General features: G+C 45.4%; 1 protein-coding gene across 2 annotated transcripts in view; it reads right to left on the bottom strand.

Annotated features, from left to right (window-relative positions):
- Positions 1-827, bottom strand: part of OGFOD2 (2-oxoglutarate and iron dependent oxygenase domain containing 2) — a 15,480-nt gene extending 14,653 nt beyond the window's left edge. The window contains exon 1 of one of the 2 annotated variants that reach the window (XM_077293178.1): positions 594-827. In XM_077293178.1, coding sequence (XP_077149293.1) covers positions 594-713 — 120 coding nt within the window. In that variant the 5' untranslated portion in view covers positions 714-827. Of the gene's footprint in view, positions 1-554 lie in introns of both variants that reach the window. The other variant, XM_077293177.1, reaches the window with a different exon arrangement.
- Between the last annotated feature and the right edge of the window lie 24,979 nt (positions 828-25,806).

Below are 25,806 nucleotides of genomic sequence, written 5' to 3'. Positions count from 1 at the left end.
TTCACAAATTTCTAATCTTTTAAAGCTTTTGAGACACTTCTGTGGTATAAAAGCTTTCAGGAATCGGCTCCATTGAGCCTTGGCATAAACTTGATGTATTTGTCCATAAAAAAGTACAAAGTCTTAAGCAATGCCTATAGCTGTACTCCAGTAACCATAGAAACAGACTAAAAGACTTTGAAGTGAAGCAACAAAGTTTGTGAAAAACAAGGTCTCAAAACTTTTGGCTACCACTGTTGATGTTATCCCCAAAATAACTCACCCGCCCCCGCTAACGTAACCGCACATCAATAGCAAAAAGGAGCGGGGACAGGTCACGATCACTAGTGCAAAGACACGCAAAATGTTAAATCTGGGGCGAGAATACCAAATAGGGGGGAGAAAGGGTTAATGGGGGATGGTCTCCCCAGGTGGCATTTGGGGAGGTGGGAAAGACCACAAATCACAGTAGAATGCAGTGGGAAATGCACAGCCATTTTGGAAAATTGGGGCAAAGCTGTACTTGTTTAAAAACGCAACATGTGACTGCAGCCTACAAGAGCCACACTACATACGAACAGTCCTGGCTGCACATGGAAGGAGAAGGCTACTACCCCCTGATAGTCCCTGCGGAACTGCGGCTCATCTGTGAAGCGGACGTGCAGCTGCTGCTCCTCCAGGAAGATGTTGTCGGTGTAGAAGCAGGCGCAGGAATACGCGGCTCCGGCCCTCATCACTCAGCACTACGGAGACACAGCCACTTCCGGCTACAACACGTGACGCCAGCTCGGAAGAGACCGTCTGCAAGTTTTCTGCCGTGTAGGTCCGGTCCCGCGCGCATCCCATACAGCGTGCGCCTCATACCGCAGCTGTGAGTTTTATCCCGGTCCCTTATCAGACTGGTGTAACAGTGAATAAGGTCCCCCGGCAACATGCGGCATCGCCTCCCAGTCATTGTACCCTATGTGGCCAGGTATCAGTGACAGGCAGCGCCAGGCTCTGCGGGGCTGTGCCGGGGATGGAGCCCCTGCAGGTGGCGGAGGAGGTGGTGGAGTCCAGTCCTAACAAGCTGGAGGACATCTACAGGCTGCTGGCGGAGGGATCCTTCCCATCATCCTTCGGCTCTATGAAGAAGAAGAACTTGAAGAGATATGCGCGCAAGTTTATCCTGGAAGGTAATGAGGCCGGTGAGAGGTGACATCAGTGTGACCATGGCTGTGTATTGTGTCACTGGGCGGATGACATTCTACATTGTGCCTAACGATTGCCATTGTGACCTGTGACCTTCCACCACCGTGAGCCACAAATGTCGTCACCGCGCGCAGTTTATAGACCAATCACCTGACATGGACTTTTTACAGCAAAATGGCAACACGCAGGTTTCAACAATTTTTTTTTGTCACGTTCCTTATTTGTATAACCGCTGCCTAAGGGTTATAGTATAAGGACGGAGCGCGCCTTATGCTTCGTCCGCGAGTCAGGTCCGTGCTCCCCACCTGTGCCCATTACAGCCTATGGGCGGCTCGCATGACAAGGCCTGAATAGTCACAAGAAATAAAATCACGGAGACTTGTCCATCTTTATCTGAAAGTCTTCTTGTCTATGAACAAATGGAACACCTCTGACACTAATCATCCGAATGTTGGGCTTTTTATTAATGATTACTAAGGTTGAGAAATCTCCATCAGGTTTTTCTTATTCTTTTCAGTCAAATCTTTTCTTAATATCTGCAATCCGATCTCTTATTCCAGAGAAATCTACTTTTCTTCTTCCATGTAAATGAGCTGTTCCAGGCTACGGCGGCGGATATAGATCTGCCTGAGAATCTGCCTCCAGGGATTATTTTGTATGTGCTACCAGTGTGAGACACGTGATCACTAACGCTCTGCTCTCCTGATCTCACTTCATGGCTGCGTGTGATTATACCTGACACATCTACAGGTTCCTCTCAGCCCCAGCTTCCATCTCACAGGCAGACAGGGCTGCAGTACAGCAGAGCTGTGAGGGCTGCAGTACAGCAGAGCTGTGAGGGCTGCAGTACAGCAGAGCTGTGAGGGCTGCAGTACAGCAGAGCTGTGAGGGCTGCAGTACAGCAGAGCTGTGAGGGCTGCAGTACAGCAGAGCTGTGAGGGCTGCAGTACAGCAGAGCTGTGAGGGCTGCAGTACAGCAGAGCTGTGAGGGCTGCAGCTGATAACCTCATTGTAAGAAGACAAAGTTTATTTTTCCTGTTCTGTGTTAAGGTACCGTCACACTAGGCGATATCGCCAGCAATCCGTGACGTTGCAGCGACCTGGATGGCGATATCGCTGTATTTGACACGCAGCAGCGATCTGGATCCCGCTGTGAAATTGCTGGTCGCTGCTAGAAGGTCTGCACATTATTTGGTCGCTAGGTCGCCGTGTATCGCCGTGTTTGACAGCAAAAGCGACGATACCAGCGATATTTTACACTGGTAACCAGGGTAAACATCGGGTTACTAAGCGCAGGGCCGCGCTTAGTAACCCGATGTTTACCCTGGTTACCAGCGTAAAAGTTAAAAAAACAAACAGTACATACTCACCTGCGCGTCCCCCAGCCTCTGCTTCCTGACACTAAAGCGCCGGCCCTAAACTGAAAGTGAAAGCAACAGCGGTGACGTCACCGCTCTGCTGTTAGGGCCGGAGCTCAGTCAGCGTCAGGATGCAGAGGCTGGGGGACGCGCAGGTGAGCATGTACTGTTTGTTTTTTTAACTTTTACGCTGGTAACCAGGGTAAACATCGGGTTACTAAGCGCGGCCCTGCGCTTAGCAACCCGATGTTTACCCTGGTTACCCGGGGACCTCGGCATCGCTGGTCGCTGGAGAGCGGTCTGTGTGACAGCTCTCCAGCGACCACACAGCGACGCTGCAGCGATCGGCATTGCTGTCGCTATCGCTGCAGCGTCGCTTAATGTGACGGTACCCTTAGTCTCATACTAGTAATGCTCCCTTTTATTAAAAATAATCTCTGGAGGCAGATTTTCGTGCAGATCTGTGTCCTGCCAATAGTCCTGGACAGCTCATTTACATATAAGGAAAATGTAGATTTCTCTGGAATCAGACACCGGACTGCAGATATCAATGACCACATAGCTGGGTTAGGAGGGTTGATCCTACTGATTGATCACCTTTAACTGATTGGTTGGAGATTGCCTGTTTGTTAGTCAATCCCCGCATGTCTTATCAGCTGCAAATAATACAGCCGCAGGGACTCGAACATATTATTCGAGCACCCCCAAGATACTCAAATAACACATTAACCAAGCAAGTTCGCTCATCACTAGAAAAGACATGACTTTTTCCTAAAGCAGCTTTGCCTAAGAAAACCTCGGCAGTTCCGCTGTCGGGATTAAGATGTCATGTGCACATTCCCTTAATGAATTTCAGGCCTCAGACAAGAATCCTACATTAGTCAGCTCCCTATTGTTAGGGCATGTTCGCTGCGTCCAAAGCGCTGCCGTCTATTGAACGCGGGTGAATCTGCATGTAATCACTGAACCGTGTGGATTCACCGCGTTCAATACATTGTATAGGTGAAACTTACATATTGACATGCTGCAGTCTGGAAAGACGCGTCACATGTCCGTCTCCGCGGGTGAGCTGCGGGTGTCTGTGGATGCATAGTGGACATGAGATTTCTTGAAATCCCATACACTATGCTGTAACATCTGGACTCTACAGATGTACGCAGTGTCCAACCCGCAGCGTTTACTGACCGTGTGCACCTACGCTTTTACATTCTGATACCATGGCTGAGTGCACTATGATGTTATACTGTGCAGTGTGATACAAGGGAGAAACTCTGGATGGCGCTATTATTTCACTTTGATCACTCCTTGGTTTCTGGATTATTCTTTTGCTTCTGAATTTTATAGCTGAAAGACTTTAAGTGATCTCATAAGGAGATACAACATGCCTTTGATAATATCACTATAAAAAACCCGTATGTCTGAATGAGGCCTGCAGCAACAAAGCATAACACCATTTATAAATCGGGTGCTGTCGTGGCCCGTTCTCCGTTATTTTAGTTGCTATGTAGTGCTGTATGTGTGTTTTGTACCTTTCTGTTGCTTCAGGTGGTTGCCTGTACTACGTTGGACCAAAACATGAAGAGAAAAGGGAAGTGGTGGTGGACCCAGAGAGAAGACACCATATTTTCTTAGAGAACCATCTCACTGAGTCTGGCCATCATTTAGGACAAAAGAAAACCGTAAACCGGATTCAAAGCCGATATTACTGGCTGGGGGTTGTGAAAGACGTAATAGACTGGGTAAGCTTCCCGAGACCCTCTTGAAACGTAATGATACCGCCGGTGTATAGTGGAGTGCCAACTTCTACTCCTAGTATCCGAGAAGAGGGCCTTCTTGAATGAGGACTAGAGGATGTACAAAGTGCAATTAAGCAAATGAAAACCGGTGTCTTTTATTAATCCCACTCTAAGCTGTGTTAGATTCTTGGGAAAGATGAAGTGTAGCTCAAGAGTGTCATGTATCAAGTCCTTTTAACAGCTTCAGGTTTCCATAGATGGCAGTTAACCCTTCACCCCAGGCCATTTTCCATTTTTTCCTCCCCTTCTTCCAAAAGCAATAACTGTTTTATTTTTCCGTCAATATAGTCGTATGAGGGCTTGTTCTTTGCAGGACAAGTTGTACTTTTGAATGATGCCATTCATTTTACCATATAATGCACTGGAAAACAGGAAAAAGAATTGAAGTTTTTTTTAATTACTATGTTCACTATATGGTACAACTGACCTGTCAATATGATTCTCCAGGTCAGTACGAGTACGCAGATGCCAAACATGTATAGTTTTTTGGTTTTATTTAGGTGGTGGAAAAAAAAAATCGGAAATTTCTATGACTTTTTTTTTTTTTTTTTGCTTTTGTTGCCATTTTCGGAGACCCGTAGCGTTTTCATTTTTTGGGATATGGGACTGTGTGAGGGCTTATTTTTTCACCCTGAGCTGACGTTTTTACTGATACCATTTTGGGGTACATATGTTGTTTTGATTGCCTCTTGGTTCGCCTCCCTGAAAAAGGCATTGGATGCACATACCCTCACATGTCTCACCCTTCTCTACAGTAAATTGCAAGATGCAATGACTGTAATTAGCATTAATACATTTGACCATAATATAACTTTTTTTTCCTTTTGTTACAATGCAGATCAAAATATGTGAAACATGTCAGAACGCCGAATATCACAAATATCCCTCTAAAAAATGCAAACCCATAAAAGCGGACAGTCCTTGGGAAATCTTGGGTATGACATTGCATGGTAAGTAGCTTTGCTTGGATAATACAAGGCTCTGTTCACATGTCCAATTGGCATCTGTTTGATTCAACGGATCAAGTATTAAAATAACTGGATCTGTTACAAACATTTCAAAAACAGATGCAAAATGGAAATCAAAGTTTCTGGTTTTGAAGGGGTACTTCTTTAAAAACACTGGATCCATAGCAAAACACATACTGTACATTGCTTTTGGTTTTGCATGCAGTTTTACAAGAAGGATCTCGTTTTACCTCTAGTGTTCTTGAAATGTGCAGTGCTAAACGATGGATCCATTAATGGATAACATTAGTGATGAGCGATCGTGCTCGGATAAGGTTATCCGAGCATGCTCAGGTGCTAACCGGCATGGTCAAATAAATTGTTTGAGTCCCCCGCCTTCAAGTCTCACGGCTGTTGAACAGGCGCAACACTCGAAGGGATTGTCTAACAAACAGGTAATCTCTGCATGTGTTACGGGTGTCGAACAGTCACGAGACTTTCAGCCACGGGGAGTTGAACACTCAGATAACATATTATTCAGCACATTCACTCATCACTAATAACCATCCATAGAGATCACGTTTTCATATACTTCAAATGTTAAAAAAATGGATCCTCTTACTATTTTATTTTTGCTGGGGGGGAGGGGGAAAGCAGACTTTTACAACCTTCCTTTCACAGTTGGATGAATGAAAAATATATTTCCATTTTAATTTTCCCAAAACATGTAAACCAAACCCAAGGGAAGTGTGCATTTGAAGTGCAATAAGGAAAATTTTGCTTTTTACCATTCAACTATTATAATGACCAGGGAATTATTTAAATTGGTTGTTAGACACTTTTAAGTTGCTGTCTGTATCTCCTGTTCTGCTTGTATCGACATTTAACTGCTGCAGCCGATCACTGGTCTCTGCAGTGGCTCATTGGTCTCCGCTGTGGCCAATAATTGGTTGCAGTGGTCATGGCGGTTGACTTGCGCAGTGCTATGAAAGAATTGGCAGGGGATTAATGAGTGAATATTCTTCTTGTTATTATTATTATTATTTTTATTTTTTTTTCTCTGTTAAAAGACCAAGCTTTACCTTTTATAAGACAGACTGGGTTGGATAACCCATCCATAAATGGGAATATTCCACACACATTTTGGAATAATATTCCTAATTTGTTTTTTTCTTTTTTGATTTCCCAGGGCCGTTTCCTACAAGTTCTCAACACAATACCTACGTAATAACCGTAACTGACTTCTTTACAAAGTGGACTGAAGCTGTTCCCATTCCCACGGATGATGCACTATGTATCTCCAAAGCACTGTCTTCCATTTTTTACAGGTTTGGACTTTGTATCTCTGAATTTCAGGGACAACTTTAGAGTGTATGATTGAGCAGATGTACTTTGCAGAATGTGATAAAGATGTTCTATATCCTAATCTTGTTATTAAGATGGAGATTGTGAGCATTTGGTGCTTATGCCGCAGGAAGCATGGGGTGACTCGGTTTTATTTAATGCTTGATCACAGACTGCATAAGGAAGCAAAGGTTTATTTTACTTTCCTTGATGTGTTTTCTAATAAAAACATATCTCTTGGTCGCTTCATTGAGGGACACATGAATCATGGGTTAATATCCCTTCACCTGAAGGTGTATTCGATTGCAGAAATGTCTGCATCTCTAGGAATTTGTTGGCAGAAAAACGCAACAGAAAAAAACACCTGTTTTTTGCATGCACTTTTTTTAATAGGTTTTGTACAGCAATGAATGCTTTTTGGAGCTAAATAAAGATATTTGTGGAGTTTTGTGGAGTCATTTCCTTGTTCAACCCCTTCTTTTTCATGTTTATTTTCCCTGTCCCAGGCTAAAAATGCCATATTGGAAGCCCCAATTCAGGCACTTAGCCCAGGCTCTTCCTGGTGCCATCGCATCGAGGTAATGGGATTAGGAGTTGGTGTTAAGGTACCGTCACACTAGGCGATATCGCCAGCAATCCGTGACGTTGCAGCGACCTGGATGGCGATATCGCTGTATTTGACACGCAGCAGCGATCTGGATCCCGCTGTGAAATTGCTGGTCGCTGCTAGAAGGTCTGCACATTATTTGGTCGCTAGGTCGCCGTGTATCGCCGTGTTTGACAGCAAAAGCGACGATACCAGCGATATTTTACACTGGTAACCAGGGTAAACATCGGGTTACTAAGCGCAGGGCCGCGCTTAGTAACCCGATGTTTACCCTGGTTACCAGCGTAAAAGTTAAAAAAACAAACAGCACATACTCACCTGCGCGTCCCCCAGCCTCTGCTTCCTGACACTAAGGCGCCGGCCCTAAACTGAAAGTGAAAGCAACAGCGGTGACGTCACCGCTCTGCTGTTAGGGCCGGAGCTCAGTCAGCGTCAGGATGCAGAGGCTGGGGGACGCGCAGCTCAGTCAGCGTCAGGATGCAGAGGCTGGGGGACGCGCAGGTGAGCATGTACTGTTTGTTTTTTTAACTTTTACGCTGGTAACCAGGGTAAACATCGGGTTACTAAGCGCGGCCCTGCGCTTAGCAACCCGATGTTTACCCTGGTTACCCGGGGACCTCGGCATCGCTGGTCGCTGGAGAGCGGTCTGTGTGACAGCTCTCCAGCGACCACACAGCGACGCTGCAGCGATCGGCATTGCTGTCGCTATCGCTGCAGCGTCGCTTAGTGTGACGGTACCTTTAGCAGTTGTCCTTGACACCAAGCCCTTGGTTTAGTAATGAAGAGGTGCCAGCCAGACACCCTCATTACTAAACTTGTAAGTAAAGAGTTAAATAAGCACAGACAAACAATAAACTACTTTATTTGAAATAAAACAGACATTCTTTAATCATTTAAATTAACCCCAGGACCGATTATAATCCAAGGGTAAAAGCGATGTCCCACGTTGTCACCTGCCTATGTAGGCGCGTTCACAGGATGAACCTACATAGGCTAGAACCAAACAGAAACTGGCAGAACTCGATCACCGCAATACCTGGCTGCAGTTATTAGGGCTCATACTCCTCTGCGAGAAAAACAGATGAGAGCAATCCGATAAAAAATCACCAATGTTAATCTATGAGTCCCTGCTCACCTGTGTTTTTTTTTTGTTTTTTTTGTTTTTTTCTCAGCCGAATTCAGACTGAGAAAAAAAATCTCAGCCCGCTGCCACTGCGGACGAGACTCGCAAATGCAAGTCAATGGGTGCAAGAAAAAAAAAAATGGACGGCATACGGACCATGCGAGTGCTGTCTGATTTTTTTTTTTTTTTTTTTTTTTTTACACACCCATGTCCTTGAAAACCTGAAATGTCATCAGCTGCATACAGTAAAATCTCAGTGTGACCCGACAAAATAGAATGGATATATACATATAGAATAGACAGATGTAAAGATGTCATGTATAATTAGTACAGTGTGTGTAGCTTAATGTACATGTCTTTTATTACTGAATAAATTATTTTCTGAAAAAAATGACGTGGGATCCCCCCAAATTTTCTTAACCAGCAGTGGGAAAGCAGACAGCTGAGGGCTGATGTTTATAGCCTGGAAAGGAGGTAATACCCATGGAGCTTCCCAGGCTATTAATATCAGCTCACAGCTGTATACTTCATACTTCGCCTTTCCTGCTTATCAAAATCGGGGACCCCCTATAATTAATAGCCAGCAAAGGCTAGGCAGATAGCTGCAGGCTGATTTTAATAGCCTAGGAAAGTGCAATGGATTTTGCACTCCCAGACTAATAACATCAGCTTTCAGCCGCCCCAGAAAAGGCATATCCATATGATGCGCCAAATCTGGCACTTGTCCTCGCTGTTCCGACTTTCCCTGGTGCGATGGCAAATTGTGTGATAGTATTGGGGTTGATGTCACCTTTGCATTGTCGGATGACCTCAAGCTCAGGGGTTAGTAATGGAGAGGCATCTATACTAAATAGTCAAATTGTGAAAAAAAAATAAAAAATAACACCCAGAATAAAGTCTTTTATTTGAACAAATGACACAGACTCCTTTATTGACTCTGAATTAACCAAAAACATGTATACTCACATCAACGCTTAGTCCACTGAAGCCAATATCTCCTGTAAATGAATTAAAATAATAAACAACCATATTTCTCACCTGTCCGAAGTGAAAATGTCCCATGACAATCCGATACTGATGACTTTGAGAAAAGCCACTGATGTGACTGCTCTCAAGGACAGCAGGCTCATAGTGACAGTTATCGCTCCTGCAGTGTGTAGCGCATAGCTGCGGTGAGAAATTTCATCAGAATTCATCAGCTGATGAACTCGCTGATGGCGCTGCCGCGTGAGAACTTGCTGCTAGGTCACCGGGGCTCATCAGCTGATGGACTCCAGTGAACTTTCTCACCACAGCTCTGCGTTACACCCTGTAGGAGCTATTACACTCTCCTGTCAGTGTGTCGCCGGCTGCCAGGTAGAGCAGTCGCATCAGCTGATGTGACTGTTCTACAAGTGACCATATTGTCGTGGGACAATAAAGATTACAGCGGATAGGTGAGGGATATGGAGGTTTATTATTTTTTCTCTTTTCCAGATGACATGAGGGATTAGGCGTTAAGGTATGTGTATGGTGTATTTTTTGTTTTTTTTTACAGGAGGCACGGGCTTTAGGTATTATGTGTTGTAAGGTGAGTGTATATACTGTGGTTTTTTATTTTTTTTTTATTTCAATATTTATATCTTTATTTTAACTTTTTTCTTTACTTTGAGCACAGGCGTTGGCTGATGACTACGCGCATCAACTGCCGCCTGCTCCCAATGTCAGGCGTAGGCTGATGGGAGTAGTAGTCTCTCATCAGCTGATGCCTGTGACCGGCAGTAAGATTTTTACTGAAGCGCTCTGACCAGCAGTAACTATTTTACCTTCGATCAGAGCCGCCGGTGTTTCTCGTGCTGTCATACAGATGACAGCGTGGAAGCACCCGATATGAAGCCTGTAAAAACGCAAGCAAGAACTCCGCAAATATTTTTATAGCTGCGTTTTTGCTGCATATTTAGCTGACTCAATTGAAGTCAATGGGTGAAAAGCGCAGCAAAAACACAAAGAATTAACATGCTGCGAATTTAAAAGCACCACAAATCCGGAAAAGAAAATGACTGATCATGTGTCCAGCACTTCAGAGTTCTTATTGACTTTGCTGGCATAAGGATTCCCTAGCGTTTTTTGGGCCATTTCTGTGCGAAAAAAACGCACAGTGTGCACACAGCCTAAGAATACGTTTTAGAGGAAAAAAAGCTGACTCTTCCCCACCAGACTACACCTGCTCAGCCAACACCCAGTATTCAATTTAGTGTCATTTGGAGGCAGACATGGGTCTGAGTAGCAGACCTGCCTTAGACTTGATTAGGCAGGTTAGGAACTAAATTTTTCCCCTTTCTTTTGGTTTTCATTCAGGGGACGTGGGCTGTGGCCTGAATTCTTCATGGGATGGGTAACAGTATGTGAATGACGCCACTCTTTCACCCCACAGAACGACAGAGATTACAGCCTAAACTGTTCAGCCTCTGTCGTTGGTATGGCAGAACCGTATACCTTGGCGTATTCGGTGATCAGGTACCTAGGCTGGCTAGTTCTGTGCCTTTTGCGCTTGTGCACAATAGCGCGTTTCTTTTGGACGGAGCAGAAGATGGAGCCTGGACTTCCTGAAGCCTATCCACAGGATCAAGCTTCATCTTTCCACATCTTTGCGGAGCTCTTAACTTTGCGTCTAGGGATGCAAGTCTTAACAGAGGGGTACTACAAGCAGAAGTTGCTTGGGTAGTAACCTGAGGGATTGATATGCTTTCTTCTGCAGTACTGGTATGTTTTGGTTTTTTTTTGTGTTTTTTTAACCATCCCAGGGACCACATCTTAATGTCCCATGGATATTTTCTCCCCTTCACCAATGAAGCGACTGAGAGATAAAGATTTTTGGTACTCGCCATTAAATCTCTTTCTCGTTGCCTTCTAAGGGGAACACAGCACCCTCCATTGCTTTTTCATCTTCCAGGTGGTAGAATATCAGCCCCCATTGTTCTTATGTTCCTTTGTGAAGGATACAAGAAAGATTTTATGATGAGTACCAAAAATCTTTATTTTGTTTAAGCCCTGTAAAGAATCATCTATGGAGTTCATACGTCCAATTTGCAACTTTTTGCTCTTTTTCTGTCCCCCTTGCCACTATAAAAAGAGGCTTCAGTCTTTCATAGGTGATGTAATATGACAAATATACTTAAATATGCCAGAAATTGGTGTGTGCTATATCTGAAATCTATAATTTAGACTTCCTTTTGTTGAGCACAGGCTGCTCAAGGGATACCAAATTAATTTAGAGACCTGCACCTCCTAATAAAGTTTTGTGCATTTTACACCAACGCTCATGGATTTAGGTCACCGTAAAAATGGACAATTTTAGATAATAGTCTACCGCAGTATCATAAATATCATAATCACATTTTACGTGATACATGTAAAACATTTCTAAATTTCATTCTTGTCACTGCAGATTTGGCGCTGCAAAAAACATTTATTTCAACCAAAGCTGGGACTTCTGTGAGGAGGTATGAACAATGGTGGCATAGCAAGGAAATACAATGTTAGTGTTAAAGTATTATTAGATCTTAACAATCTGTACTGCATGAAGGAGGCAACAATGCCTGTGATTAGCTTTTTTTTAAAGGGGTTATAGTTTGTTTTTTTTTTCTGTCATATTGGAGTACATTATGTATCGTATAATTTTTATTGGGTGGCGAGAGGTTCTGTGTTTTTTTTTTTGTTTGTTTTGTTTTTTGTGCTTACATGTTCATTCGTACATTATGCAGCATATGTCACATGATAATTTTGTTCTACAATTCTAGAAGTACTAAATTTATACTTTTATTCATTCAACAATGAGGAAATTGCTTGTTATTTTTGGAAACGTGAAGTGGTTAAAAGACGCTCAAAAAACTGAACATATGAACAGCAAGTCGTTTTTACATAGAAATGCATATGCTCATTCTTTTGGTGGTTTAGTTAGCACGTATATAAGGCCATTTACAATTACTCTGTCGCCTCATTGTGGGACACAGGACCATGGACCATGGGTGTTATGCTGCTGTCCACTAGGAGGCGACACTATGCATAATCTGAAAAAGATTAACTGTGGCTCCTCCTGTGCAGTATACACCCCTGGACGGCATCAGCCTTCTCCAGTTTTTGCTTAGTGTCGCATAGGAGGCACACCTAAAAGATTTTGACTCCGTTTTTTCCGACGGGATTACAGATGAAGAAAAGAGGGTCTCCTGTGAGACCCCCGGCATGGCTCCTTCCTCGGCCCCCTATTACGGGGTGCCCAGTTGAAGTAGAGATGGCTATTCCCCATGTCGCTCCTTCCCCAGTCCCTCGGGTGCTGGTTCGAAGTCGAGACCCCCCCTCCTTCCCCAATTCCTTTTGGTTTCTGGGTTGAGGTCGAGGTGAAGATAAAGGCCCCTGAAGGTGACAACAGCACCCTCCCTATCCCCCTCTAGGGGTATTAGGTTGAGACACCTCAGGTAGGGCCTGTACAGGCAGCATTCTACAGCTCCCAGCAATGGGCCAGCACACTGCGCCTGCATCCAGGGACCCCAGCCCAGCTGCGGGCTCCTATTGAGGCCGGGGGGAGTGCAGGCAGGCATGGCACATACAGACTCAGGGTTCCCTGCACCCCTGTCTCTGCGGCAGCACCAGCTCTACACTGCCTCAGGGAGACCCCAACCGGGCTTCCGCTTATAGCCCCACTGCCATCCTGCATTTAAATCCGGAGGGGTCCGGTTCAGATCCGACCCCCTCCCGGACTTTCGCGCCGGCCTGGAGCCCTTCTGGGCCTCAGGCATCTAATTTAGGCCCTGGCTTCGGCCTAGCTGAAGCCGCCGCCTCCTCTCCGCCCCCCGGCCTGCCCCCCGGATGACAAATATGACACTCTACAGTGTCATAAAGGGGGTGGATCGAGACAGAAAGGGCGCGTTTTTACACAGCCTTGCCGCCTTTTTCCAGCTCTCCGCCCCCTTCTCCCTTCTCAGCAGCCATTTTTTCTGCTGCAGATTAACCCTGCATCTTCCAGTCTGCAGGACCAGGGCCAGGCAGCCAGTCTCCGGGGGGCACAGGACTGTGGATCTTCGGCGCTGGACCTAGGGGCACACTGGTGGGGTAAGATCACAGCTGGGTTTTTTACTCAGCTGTGAATCCATATTACCTATAAGGCTCCCCTATAGGTTTCTCTACCCCTGTAAGGTCCTCTGCTGGCAGCACTTCTGCACTCTGTGCACTATGCCGGGCTCAAGGTCCAAGAGAACCAGGCAGAACTGCTATTATGCATTCTGCACATCCTGCGGGACCGCTCTCCCAAGTAGTAGCACGTACCCGCATTGTCAGAACTGTATACAAACTAATGTGTCAGAGCCCCAAGAAGCCCCTGCCAATGCCTCAGTGTCTAATGCCACGCCGGAATGGGCTACTCAGATATCGCAATCTATGACTCAGTCTATAGATAACCTAACCTCCACATTGCTTCAGGCTCTGCAGGGTCATGCCCCGGCTATGACCGTTACCCAGCAAAGGGAGAGCTTGACTCAGGAACAAGATGACCCTGGCACATCCACGTCTAGGTCAGGATGCAAGCGGACCCGTAGATCAAGTCCATCTGCGTCATCCCATAGCACACGGTCATCCCCCTCTAGGGAGAGACACCATAGCTCCAGGTCATCTAGACTGTCCCATTCCAGGGACAGACAATGCAGATCTCCGCAATCCCCGACCAGAGAAGGCCTCCTCCCCGGCCCACTCAGCAGGGGACGCCTCAGTGATACACAGGATTCGGAAGGCATCTGCGACTCTGACTCAGACAGAGAAATGGAGGGATCCCTGATCCCAATCCCTCCTAGCAATACAGCGCTAGTCGAGGACATAATTTCATCCATCCATCGGGTGCTGGACATTTCTGATCCGCCACCAGAGGCCCCAGAACATAAGATTTCCTTTGAAGGACCTCTGAAGCCGCCTAAGGTTTTCTCTAACCACCCAGAGTTTAAGGCGATCCTTAAAAAGCAGCTCTCACAGCCTGAGAAAAAATTCGCTAATCACAAATATCTGGAGGCGAGGTACCCCTTCCCACAGAAGGACACCAAGGAATGGACAGATCCACCTGAAGTGGACCCCCCAGTCTCTAGGCTAGCAGCACAGACCCTCCTTTCACTGCCAGATAGCTCAACCCTCAGGGACGCAGCAGACCGGCAGGTAGAACGCATGGCTCGTTCAATTTTCGAGGCAGCAGGGGCATCCCTGGCTCCCGCGTTCGCCTCAGTTTGGGCTGCCAAGGCCATTCTGGCCTGGGCAAAGAATTTACAAGCTCTCCAAGCATACGCTCCTGAGCTGTCGGACCAAGCGGTTCAAATAGCAGTTGTAGCAGACTACATGCTCCATGCAGCTCTGGATTCAGCAAGGGGAGTAGCGGGGATAGCATCAAACTCCATCACGATTCGGCGTATCCTCTGGCTGCGGGAATGGAAAGCGGACGCAGCCTCAAAGGAGTCCCTCACGCACCTCCCCTACCTCAGTGGGAGACTTTTCGGTGAACAGTTGGAGACTATGATATCCAACGCCACCGGGGGTAAGAGTACTTCTCTTCCCCAACTGAAACCTAAACGCACTTACAAGAAGCGTAACCAAACCCGATTCCGATCCTTTCGGAATTCCTCCGGCTGGTCCGTCTCGCGTCCAGCACAAAATCGTAACCGTTCCCCACGCAGGGACAACTCACGATCGACGCAAAGGTCGGACAAGACCTGGCAGTCAAAAGCAGGCCAGCCTAAGCCCAGAGGAGGAAAATCTCAGACTTTCTCCTCATCATGACTCACGGACTCCGGAAGCCACCACACCAGTAGGCGGCCGACTTTTGCTCTTTCATCAAGTCTGGCTGCCTATTACAGAAGACAGGTGGGTCAGGGAACTATTGTCTTCCGGATACAAAATAGACTTCACCTCCAACCCACCGGACCGATTCTTCCTCTCTGTCCCCCCAAAACCGCCAGCCAAGGCTCGTGCCTACCACCAAGCGGTCTCCTCGCTTTTTCAAGCAGGAGTCATAGTACCGGTACCCACGACCGACCGCTTCCGAGGGTTCTACTCCAATCTGTTCGTAGTTCCCAAGAAAGGAGGCAGCGTACGGCCCATACTAGACCTAAACCAGCTCAACAAATATGTACGGGTCCGTCATTTCCGCATGGAGTCCCTTCGGTCCATCATTGCGTCCATGGAGAAGGGAGAATATCTCGCCTCCATAGACATACAAGACGCATACCTGCATATACCCATTGCACCTGCCCATCAGAGGTTTCTCAGGTTCGCAATAGGCCAGGACCACTACCAATTCGTGGCTCTCCCTTTCAGACTCGCCACGGCTCCCAGAGTGTTCACCAAGGTCATGGTTGCCACCATGGACGTCCTGCACTCCAGAGGCATAGTAGTCGTTCCATACCTGGACAATCTACTCATCAAGGCTCCCACCTTCAAGGACTGCGAGCTCAGCGTCTCAATCACAACCGATACTCTCAGTCGCATTGGCTGGTTAATCAACCTACAAAAGTCATCACCAACTCCGAGTCAGTCCCTGACTTTCCTGGGAATGTTATTCAACACCTCCAGGGGTCTAGTGCTCCTTCCCAAGGACAAGGCACTGGCTCTCCGACTAGCAGGTCGCACCCTCCTCCGCAAACTCCCTCGATCTCTCCGGTTTGCCATGAGAGTCCTCGGCAAGATGGCAGCAGCAATAGAAGCTGTCCCATTTATCCAGTTTCACCTCAGACCTCTCCAACTAGCCATTCTCAAGTCCTGGGACAGGAATCCCTTTTCTCTCGACAGGGAGTTCCAGCTAACGTCGTCAACCAGGAGGTCCCTGCACTGGTGGCTCAAGCCAACCTCGCTAGCAAAGGGGAAATCCTTTCTCACAGGTCAATGGAAGGTTCTGACCACCGACGCGAGCCTGACGGGTTGGGGTGCGGTGCACCTACACCACAGGGCACAGGGCAAGTGGTCCCCAGTGGAAGCGACCATGCCCATCAACATCCTGGAAATTCGTGCCATCCTTCTGGCATTGAGGGCCTTCCATCACTTACTGGCAGCCTCTCACATCAGAATACAGTCGGACAATGCCACCACTGTGGCATATGTGAATCACCAAGGGGGGACCCGCAGTACCCAGGCGATGCGACAAGTGTCACACATCCTCCGCTGGGCGGAGGACACGGGGTCGGTTCTTTCGGCGGTCCACATTCCGGGTGTGGACAGCTGGGAAGCAGACTTCCTCAGCCGACAAGGAATAGACTCGGGAGAGTGGTCTCTCCATCCCGAAATTTTTCACCAGATCTGTCTCAGCTGGGGGACCCCGGATGTGGACCTAATGGCATCCCACTTCAATGCCAAGGTCTCCAACTTCATGGCCAGAACACACGATCCGCGGTCGCTCGGAGCAGACGCTCTGGTTCAGGACTGGACCCAGTTCCAGCTTCTGTATATTTTTCCACCTCTCCCCCTGATATCCAGAGTGGTGAGGAAGATCAAACAAGAGGGAGTTCCAACCATCCTAATTGCACCGGACTGGCCCAGACGCACATGGTATGGCGACATCGTACAACTCACAGCAGACGCCCCCTGGCGTCTCCCTGACCGCCACGATCTTCTATCACAAGGCCCGTTCTACCACCAGAACTCAGGGGCTCTCAATTTGACGGCGTGGCCCTTGAGACTTGGGTTCTAACCCAGGCAGGGCTCTCGACGGACGTCATTGGAACCATGATCAGGGCACGGAAGCCAGCCTCTGCCAAGATTTATTACCGTACCTGGAAAGCTTTCTTTACCTGGTGCGAATCTCGTGGCCAGATCCCACTCCCTTATTCCCTACCCAAAGTACTTGGTTTTTCTCCAATCGGGTCTGGAGGCCAGGCTGTCATTGGGCTCGCTTAAGAGCCAGGTGTCAGCCCTCTCAGTGCTTTTTCAAAGGCGCATTGCTACCAAGCCACAAGTAAGGACTTTCCTTCAGGGGGTTTCCCGATTGGTTCCCCCCTACAGACGACCACTAGAAACGTGGGACCTCAACCTGGTCCTGACAGCATTGCAGGAACCACCCTTCGAACCCCTTAAGGAGGTCCCGCTCCGCCTTCTTTCCCAGAAGGTGGTTTTTCCTGGTGGCAATCACCTCGCTACGCAGGAGGTCTGAACTGACAGCACTCTCCTGCAGACGGCCCTTCCTGGCTTTTCACCAGGACAAGGTAGTTCTTCGTACGTTCCCATCCTTCCTTCCGAAGGTTGTGTCCAACTTCCACCTCAATGAGGAAATTTCACTACCATCCCTTTGTCCGGTTCCGGTTCATAGAGTGGAGAAGGCTCTGCATACGCTTGACCTTGTCAGGGCATTGCGAATATACGTGTCTAGGACTTCGTCCTTCCGGAGGTCTGATTCTCTTTTCCTCCTTCCGGAAGGTGGCCACAAGGGTCTGCCAGCTTCCAAAGCTACCCTTGCCAGGTGGATCAAATCCACCATACAAGAGGCCTACCGCCTTAAGAATTCTCCTCTTCCAGCCGGTATTACGGCACACTCTACACGGGCGGTAGGGGCCTCCTGGGCCATTCGGCACCAAGCTTCGGCACAACAAGTGTGTAAGGCGGCCACTTGGACTAGCTTACACACGTTTACTAAACACTACAGGGTTCATACCCACTCCTCAGCAGGCGCGAACCTGGGTAGATGTGTCCTGCAGGCGGCGGTGCCCTAAGTATAGGGGCCTGTCTGCACAATATTCGTCCATTGCTTCCCACCCAGGGACTGCTTTAGGACGTCCCATCCCATGGTCCTGTGTCCCCCAATGAGGCGACAGAGTAAAGGAGATTTTTGTGTACTCACCGTAAAATCTCTTTCTCTTAGCCTCTAATTGGGGGACACAGCTCCCACCCTGTTGCCCTTTCCGGGCCGTTGTAACTGTTGAGTTCTCATATTGTTTTCTTGAGCTCGTACATAGTTGCCTTCTTACAGGCATAATTACGTTATTCATGTTACATAGTTGCCTTCTTACAGGCATAATTATGTTATTCATGTTACGTTCCTCCTACTGCTTTTGCACAAAACTGGAGAAGGCTGATGCCGTCCAGGGGTGTATACTGCACAGAAGGAGCCACAGTTAATCTTTTTCAGATTATGCATAGTGTCGCCTCCTAGTGGACAGCAGCATAACACCCATGGTCCTGTGTCCCCCAATTAGAGGCTAAGAGAAAGAGATTTTACGGTGAGTACACAAAAATCTCCTTTTTCCATGTTGCATAACTGCAATGTGTCTGAAAAAAATTGAATGCAATACTCTGGCTCTGCTTTGAGATTATATATATATATATATATATATATATATATATATATATATATATATATATATATATATATATATATATATATATATATATATATATATATATATATATATATATATATATATATTCGTCCTCACACCCATAGAATTGAATGGGTGTGTCCCCTCCAATTTTCCAATTTTCAGGAAAATCCTGCATGTTGGTTTTTTTTCACATGCAGATTTAGTAAGTGGAAAAAGTCTTTCATTTGCAACTTGGACCGTAAATATGGTAGTGTGCACAAGACCTAACTGTATTTATTTTACCCCCACAACCTGGCTTGTCAGAAAAAAAAATCCATGTGATCAACTATAGTGACACAAATTAATAGCTCTTTGGTTGGGGGGACCAACAACCCTGTGGCAGCAGTCTAGAACAGGGAAACCTGATTACAAATCCCATTTACGGTAAATAATTGTGCTTATTTTACTGCACAGATGGTTATGCCTGACTCGATGCCAATTTTGTATGCACCATTTTTTTTTTTTTTTTTTTTTTTTTTTTTTACAAATCGCACTATGTGAAGTTCTAAGAAAGGTGCTCTAAAATTAACAATCAACGGGAAACGTGGAGGTATTTACTAAAACAGAACTGTCATGGGTATTGCCAGGTCCTTTTTGTCTCCGCTTTAATGATGAATACATAATAACTACATTACATGCATGCTTTTCTCCTTTTTCTAGATAAGTAGGCTGCTTTGTGAGAGATGGAACATTTCTCAGACTCTGACGGCAGCAGACACGCGTGACCACACAGGACTGGATGACTGGACCTATGAGGTGCTGAAGTCTTCCATAAAGAAGGTGGTGATTGAGAGCCAGAATAACTGGGATGAACAATTGGATCAAATTTTATTTCAGTTCCGGACACTGGTTAATCCAGTAACCAAGTATTCACCATTTTTTCTTATGTTTAACAGAAATGTTAGAATTTCTAGCACGGTAGGTGCCATGTTTTGGTCGTACTTCTTCTTCCTCTTGTAGATCCTTGAATATCTTTTTTTACTGGTTAGAAGATTGATATAATACTGTCTTAATCCGTATATTACAGTGTATGGAAAACATAAGGTAAATCTCTAGAATATGCCATAAACATCTTATAGTCTCACAGATGGGATCCGAATCTCCGGAACCTGGGGTCCAATTATTCCCCTTTCCAACTAGCAGTGAGTGAAAAAGGGGCTGTAAATGTGGTAACTCCCCATTTACTGTATGCCATGCATGTTCCAGATATAACCGAGTGCATTAGCACAATGTTTTAATAGGAAATAACTTAATAACACTTAAAAAACCTATACGTAATTGGTATCGATTAGTGAGGACCGAACATGCTCGGATAAGGTGTTATCCAAGCATCCAAAAAAGAAAAGAATGTCCAGCTTCACCGAATCTGTAAAAAAGAGTTTTCTTTATTCACATACTATTAAGCATAGAGGATACAGACTTCAGCACAAGCCATATGGGTAAGAATCTCAACGCGTTTCTGGAGACTAAGCTCCCTTAATCATGGTCATGATTAAGGGAGCTTAGTCTCCAGAAACGCGTTGAGATTCTTACCCATATGGCTTGTGCTGAAGTCTGTATCCTCTATGCTTAATAGTATGTGAATTAAAAAAACTCTTTTTTACGGATTCGGTGAAGCTGGACATTCTTTTCTTTTTTGGACTCTATACGCCTGAACTCAGCGGGTCCGTGCTCCCGAGGATTGGTTTATGCATCACGGGTGAGCTGGTTTATATTCCTTCTTTCAAAGTTATCCAAGCATGCTCGGTTGCTTACCAAGTGACTTCGGCGTGCTTAAAAAATATGTTCGAGTCCCCGTGGCTGTATGTCTCGCGGCTGTTTGACAACCTTAACACATGCCTGTTTGTTCGACAGCCGCAGCACATTGCCTAACAAATGCGAGACTTGAAGGTGCGGGACTCAAACAGATTATTCAAACACTTCGGAGACACTTGGTTAGTCAATGTGTCTTTACGACCCATACTATACAACTAACACATTAGTTATCTGGAACTGATTAAAGCTGCAAACCCAGTCAATCAAACAGTATTATGTCTGCAAAAATGTTACCAAGTAAAAATATAAATTTCCCACAAAAATCAGTGGAAAATATCAAATGTCATAAGTCAAGGAATGCGTCGACACAAAAATGAACACCTTTTTTTTTTTTTTTTTTTTTTTTTAATTTTCAGGCAAAAATATAGAAGCATTCAAAAACCTATAGAAATTTAGTATTGCTACAATAACACTTGCATTTATTTTAATTAAAAATGAATTGCTCTATTAAATTTATCCAATAGGGCAAATTATGGTGCCATGAAAAATAAAACTTGCTCTGCAAAAAAAGAAACTGCCCTCAAATGTGTGTGTTGCCAGAAGAAAAATGCTTTACGAATATGGACATGCAGAAAACCAGAGCAATAACCGCCATGTCCTTGAGGGTGACATTAGGCTGTGTTCTTAAAGGGAATCTGTCAGGTGATTTTCAGATAGGGTACTAATAGTATCCTGAAATAGTGCTTGGACTGCCCTTCCAGAAAATATAAATTGTATTACTAAAGATAATTTGTTTTTCTTGCTTTAACCTTCTAAATATAGCATGCACAGTGGGTTTACATAGTCCGGTCATCGATGGTCGCACCCTGCGTAGTCCTGCATTTGCTCATGAATTGTGATTATTTGGGCTTATCCACATCCCTATTGCCTGCTACCTCTCTGCCGTCATCGTCACAAATTGTACAAATCTTGCTCATGTGAGACGTTCCCTAGATGTGCACATGCGCAGTTTCGTTTTCTCATGGTGGCTCCTACTCTGTGGAGCAGCTACCTACGAAATTTTACAGTAAGTGATGTAAGTGTTGCAGGATTGACAGAAAATAGGGATGTGAATAAGCCCGCATAGTCACAGCTCATTAGCATATGCAGGACTACCCGACAAGCGATCATCATTGATTTGGACTAGGCAAACCTGCTGAGTGTTAGAAGGTAACAGAAAAACAAAGTACCGTATTTTTCGGACTATAAGACGCACCGGACTATAAGGCGCACCCAGGTTTTAGAGGTGGAAAATAGGGAAATAAATATTTGAAGCAAAAAAAGTGGTAAAATATTTAATAACATACTATTATATGTGGTGTTATTATATATAATAGTATGTTATTATGTTGGAAGCTGCGGGACCAGTGTGGTGTCTGTGAAGTACTATATGAAGATGCTGGAGGGTGAGTATAAGAATGGGGGCACAGGGCTTATATTGAAAGCACCACTCCAGCACTGCAAAATTACACTGGAGTGCTGCTTTAAAATCCCATGGGAGAACTATAACTCCCAGCATGTCCTGCAGATCCTCTGACATGCTGGGAGTTATAGTTCACTAAAGGAGTGGCAGAGTGCTTTATTGTGTTTTGGAAAGACTAACCTCTTAATTGTGGCAGCCAGCCTGTGGTGAGGTAAAAGCATCCCATGACTGCACACACAGAGCCCTCCCTCTTGTTGCCTTTCCACAGCACAGGTAATGGAAGCCAGCAGATTCTAGGGTTGGAGTCTGAAGGACCTGTGATGATGTCAAGAAGAGGGAGGGCTCTGTGCTGCCATGTGATGCTCCAGCCTGCCCACTTCTGACATCATCACAGGTCCTCCTTGTGCACACTGCACAGCACTCAGCCCCAGCAGGTAGGCAGCGATCTCTCCCCCGGACCCTGCTGCCTCCTCCTCCCCGGACACACCGATCTCCCCAGCTGTTGCAGGAATCAGCGCTGAGGAAACCATGTGTGTCCCTGCTTAAGTGCAGTATTCATTTGCTGCTCCTGGCTCACCGCTCAGCTGATAGGTGGGCGGGGAGTAGCTCATGAATATTCACTGCACTTAATCATCGGGACCACTGGTTTCCCCAGCACTGATTCCCGGCAGTGGGGACATTTTTCTGCCTCCTGAAGTGGGATAACATTGCGATCCCACTCGCTGCTGCCCCCCTCCCCACATGCTACATCCCTACCATAAGACGCACCCACACTTTCCTCCCAAATTTGGAGGAAAAAAAGGGCGTCTTATGGTCAGAAAAATAGGGTAGGTACAAAAACACAACTTGCATGCTCTGAAAGGGCTGCCCGAGCACAATTTCAGGAAACCATTACCTGGCACATTCCCTTTAAGGAGTTAAAGGGCAGTTAACCCCCTCCCCCGAGATGAGTTTTTGGTGTGTTTTTAATGCTGCTGTGAAAAAAATGCAGCATTTTATAGTTCCACCTCAAGTGGATGGGATTTATAGAAATCTAATGGCCAGATTTACACTGCATAAAATAAAAAGAAAGTGCTGTGCATGTTTGAAATCTGCAATATGTCAATTTCTCTTGCTGGTACGCTGAGTTTTATGTGCAAGTTAGATTGCATTAGATATAGAAAATCCGCAGCAAAAAAATGCATGTGTTTTTAGCTCTATTCTGCTTTGGGAATGCGCCAAAAAAGGTACCTAATCTACATGAAGATATCAATAACTTCAAAACCAAAGACCAATAACACTGTTTTATTTAAAACATGACACACTAAAAAGAGGCAAAAAACTGCGTCAAGAAACACAATAAAAAAATTTATGCTGCAGAAAATCTGGAACATCAAAAACTCACCAAATAGTCATTGTGGGAACGTCGCCCTATTGTCACATGTTTTGGCAAATTGTTGTATATTCTGTATGACAGGCCGAAGTTGACATTTGAACTAACGCAAATTCCTGTGTAAGGGCAAGGAAAAAAAAAACAAATGCAAAATTGATTTACTGCAGAGATCTGACCATAAAATCTGCACTACATTGTGCATTGCAAAGCATGAAGTTCATGTTTAAAATTGAGACTTCTGTGAACTTGAAAATGCTTAGGTTGTAAACTCTGGATGGAAAATCCGCAGCATATCCACGCCATGTGTACATACCCCAAAATTAAAAGGAAAATAAGGCATTATTGTCCTGCAAAGTACAGTAAAGTGGATGAGAGTAAATGCCAATTACAAGGAATGAAATAAATCTTTGTGAGTTTGAGGACATGCTGCAGGTTATTCTGAGCATGTTTAATGGGAACCTGTCATCTGATTCATGCTGCCCAAACAGTGGGGAGTTTGACTCAGAGCCTGGCCGAACAATTGCATCTAGGTATGTTTTTCTCTTAAACGCTTTGGTGTTTCCGAGATTATATAGTTAGAAGATCCAGGAATGAGACCAGTCTCTTGCCGATCACAGCCCTGTTTCCCCACTTTGCTAGTGGTGATTGCTAGAGCTCTCCCATATTGTGGGACCTGACAATTGCCTGGTGCTGGGAAAAGCTTGTAGCAGCACTGGACTTGTCTACTCTCCGGTTATGATCCCCAGTTGGATCTTCTAACTATATTTTCTCAGAATTATTGGAGAATTTAAGAAAAAAAATATTTCTGGCAGGATTCATGCAGCTAGACTAATGCTGCCCATGGTTTCAGCAGCACCAATGAGATGACAAGTGCCCTTTAACTATACTTGATTTGTTTGCTTGCAATCTCATCTAACAAGTTGAAAAAGTAGTTAAGTAAAGCAACATTTTTTATTTTTTTTGTTATTGATCACCAGAGTGAAGCTGCAGAAGAACCCAATAGTTTAGAAGTTGTGTGCCCCAGAAAAGAGGAGTTGGTCCAGCACACGTCTGGAGTGCAGCTACAGCAGACCACCGTAAGCCAGATGGTAGGTGTCACACAGAATCTAAAACTGGAGATCACACATTTCATTATGTGCTTCTTGCTGAAGTTTTTATATTTTTGTTCTTTCACTACCTTATTTTATTTTTGTATTTGTATTTTTGAGGGGAGGTGACTTGGACTGGATTTAGAAGGCTCGTGCGCTATATTAACAACAAACTACTGCAGCCCCCATGTTTCTCTACAGAGAAAACAGTCACAAGCAACCATTGCAAAGTATCTTGTGTGGTCAGATTATTTCCCTGGTTACAAGATTGCAAAGAACATTTTATCCATAGGGAAACATTGTGGTTTTCCATTCTTGTATGAAAGAAAAAAGAAAAAGTTCTTTATAGGACAGGATAGAATGTCAACCTTTCTTGTATTCTTCCTTAACCCTCCTTTCAAAACCATTCTCGCCCTTCTCCTTGAGCCCGATGGACTATAAGGAATGTGCACACTAGCCGTTTTTTTTCTGCCAATTATGAGATTTCAGAAATCTCATGCACATAGTTTTTGTTTTTGTCTTCAGCATTTTGTGTAGTATCTTTGATTTCTCCTTCGCCACATTGGGGGACACAGGACAAACAATCAGCAGATTTGGGTTCCAGTATCATCTCTATGCTGATGACACTCAATTATACACTTCTTCCCCTGTCATCACCCCTACCCTAATTCAAAATACCAAGGATTGTCTGTCTGCTGTCTCTAACATCATGTCCTCCTTCCTTCTATCTGAAACTAAATCTCTCCAAAACGGAACTTCTTGTGTTTCTCCCTTCTACTAACCTCACTCTACCCAACATCGAAATTACCCTGGAGGGTTCAACCATAACTCCCAAGCAGCATGCCCGCTGTCTTGGGGTCATATTCGACACCGAACTTTCCTTTACTCCCTATATCCGATCACTCACTCGCTCTTGTCACTTGCATCTTAAAAACATCTCCAGAATCCGACCTTTTCTCGCCTTTGAAACTGCTAAGACTCTTACTGTCGCTCTTATTCATACTCGTCTGGACTACTGCAACTCTCTTCTGATCGGTCTCCCTCTTACCAAACGTTCTCCTCTCCAATCCATCTTGAATGCGGCAGCCAGGGTCATATTTCTGTCTAACCGCTTCACCGATGCCTCCATCTTGTGCCAGTCATTGCACTGGCTACCCATTCGCTACAGGGTCCAGTATAAACTCATCTCTCTCACCCACAAAGCTCTCCACAGTTCTGCACCGCCTTATATCTCCTCTCTCATCTCTGTCTATCGCCCTACATGTGCCCTCCGTTCTACAAATGACCTAAGGCTAACATCCCCCGTAATCTGAACCTCGCACCTCCGTCTCCAAGACTTCTCTCGTGCTGCGCCAGCTCTCTGGAATGCACTTCCCCAGACGATCAGACTGATACCTAGCCCCGAATTATTCAAGCGCGCTCTAAAAAC

Source organism: Ranitomeya variabilis, chromosome 1, assembly GCF_051348905.1.
Source record: "Ranitomeya variabilis isolate aRanVar5 chromosome 1, aRanVar5.hap1, whole genome shotgun sequence".
Taxonomy (NCBI): domain Eukaryota; kingdom Metazoa; phylum Chordata; class Amphibia; order Anura; family Dendrobatidae; genus Ranitomeya; species Ranitomeya variabilis.
Note: the sequence above shows the minus strand (reverse complement) of the source record. Positions and strands in the feature narration are given on the sequence as shown.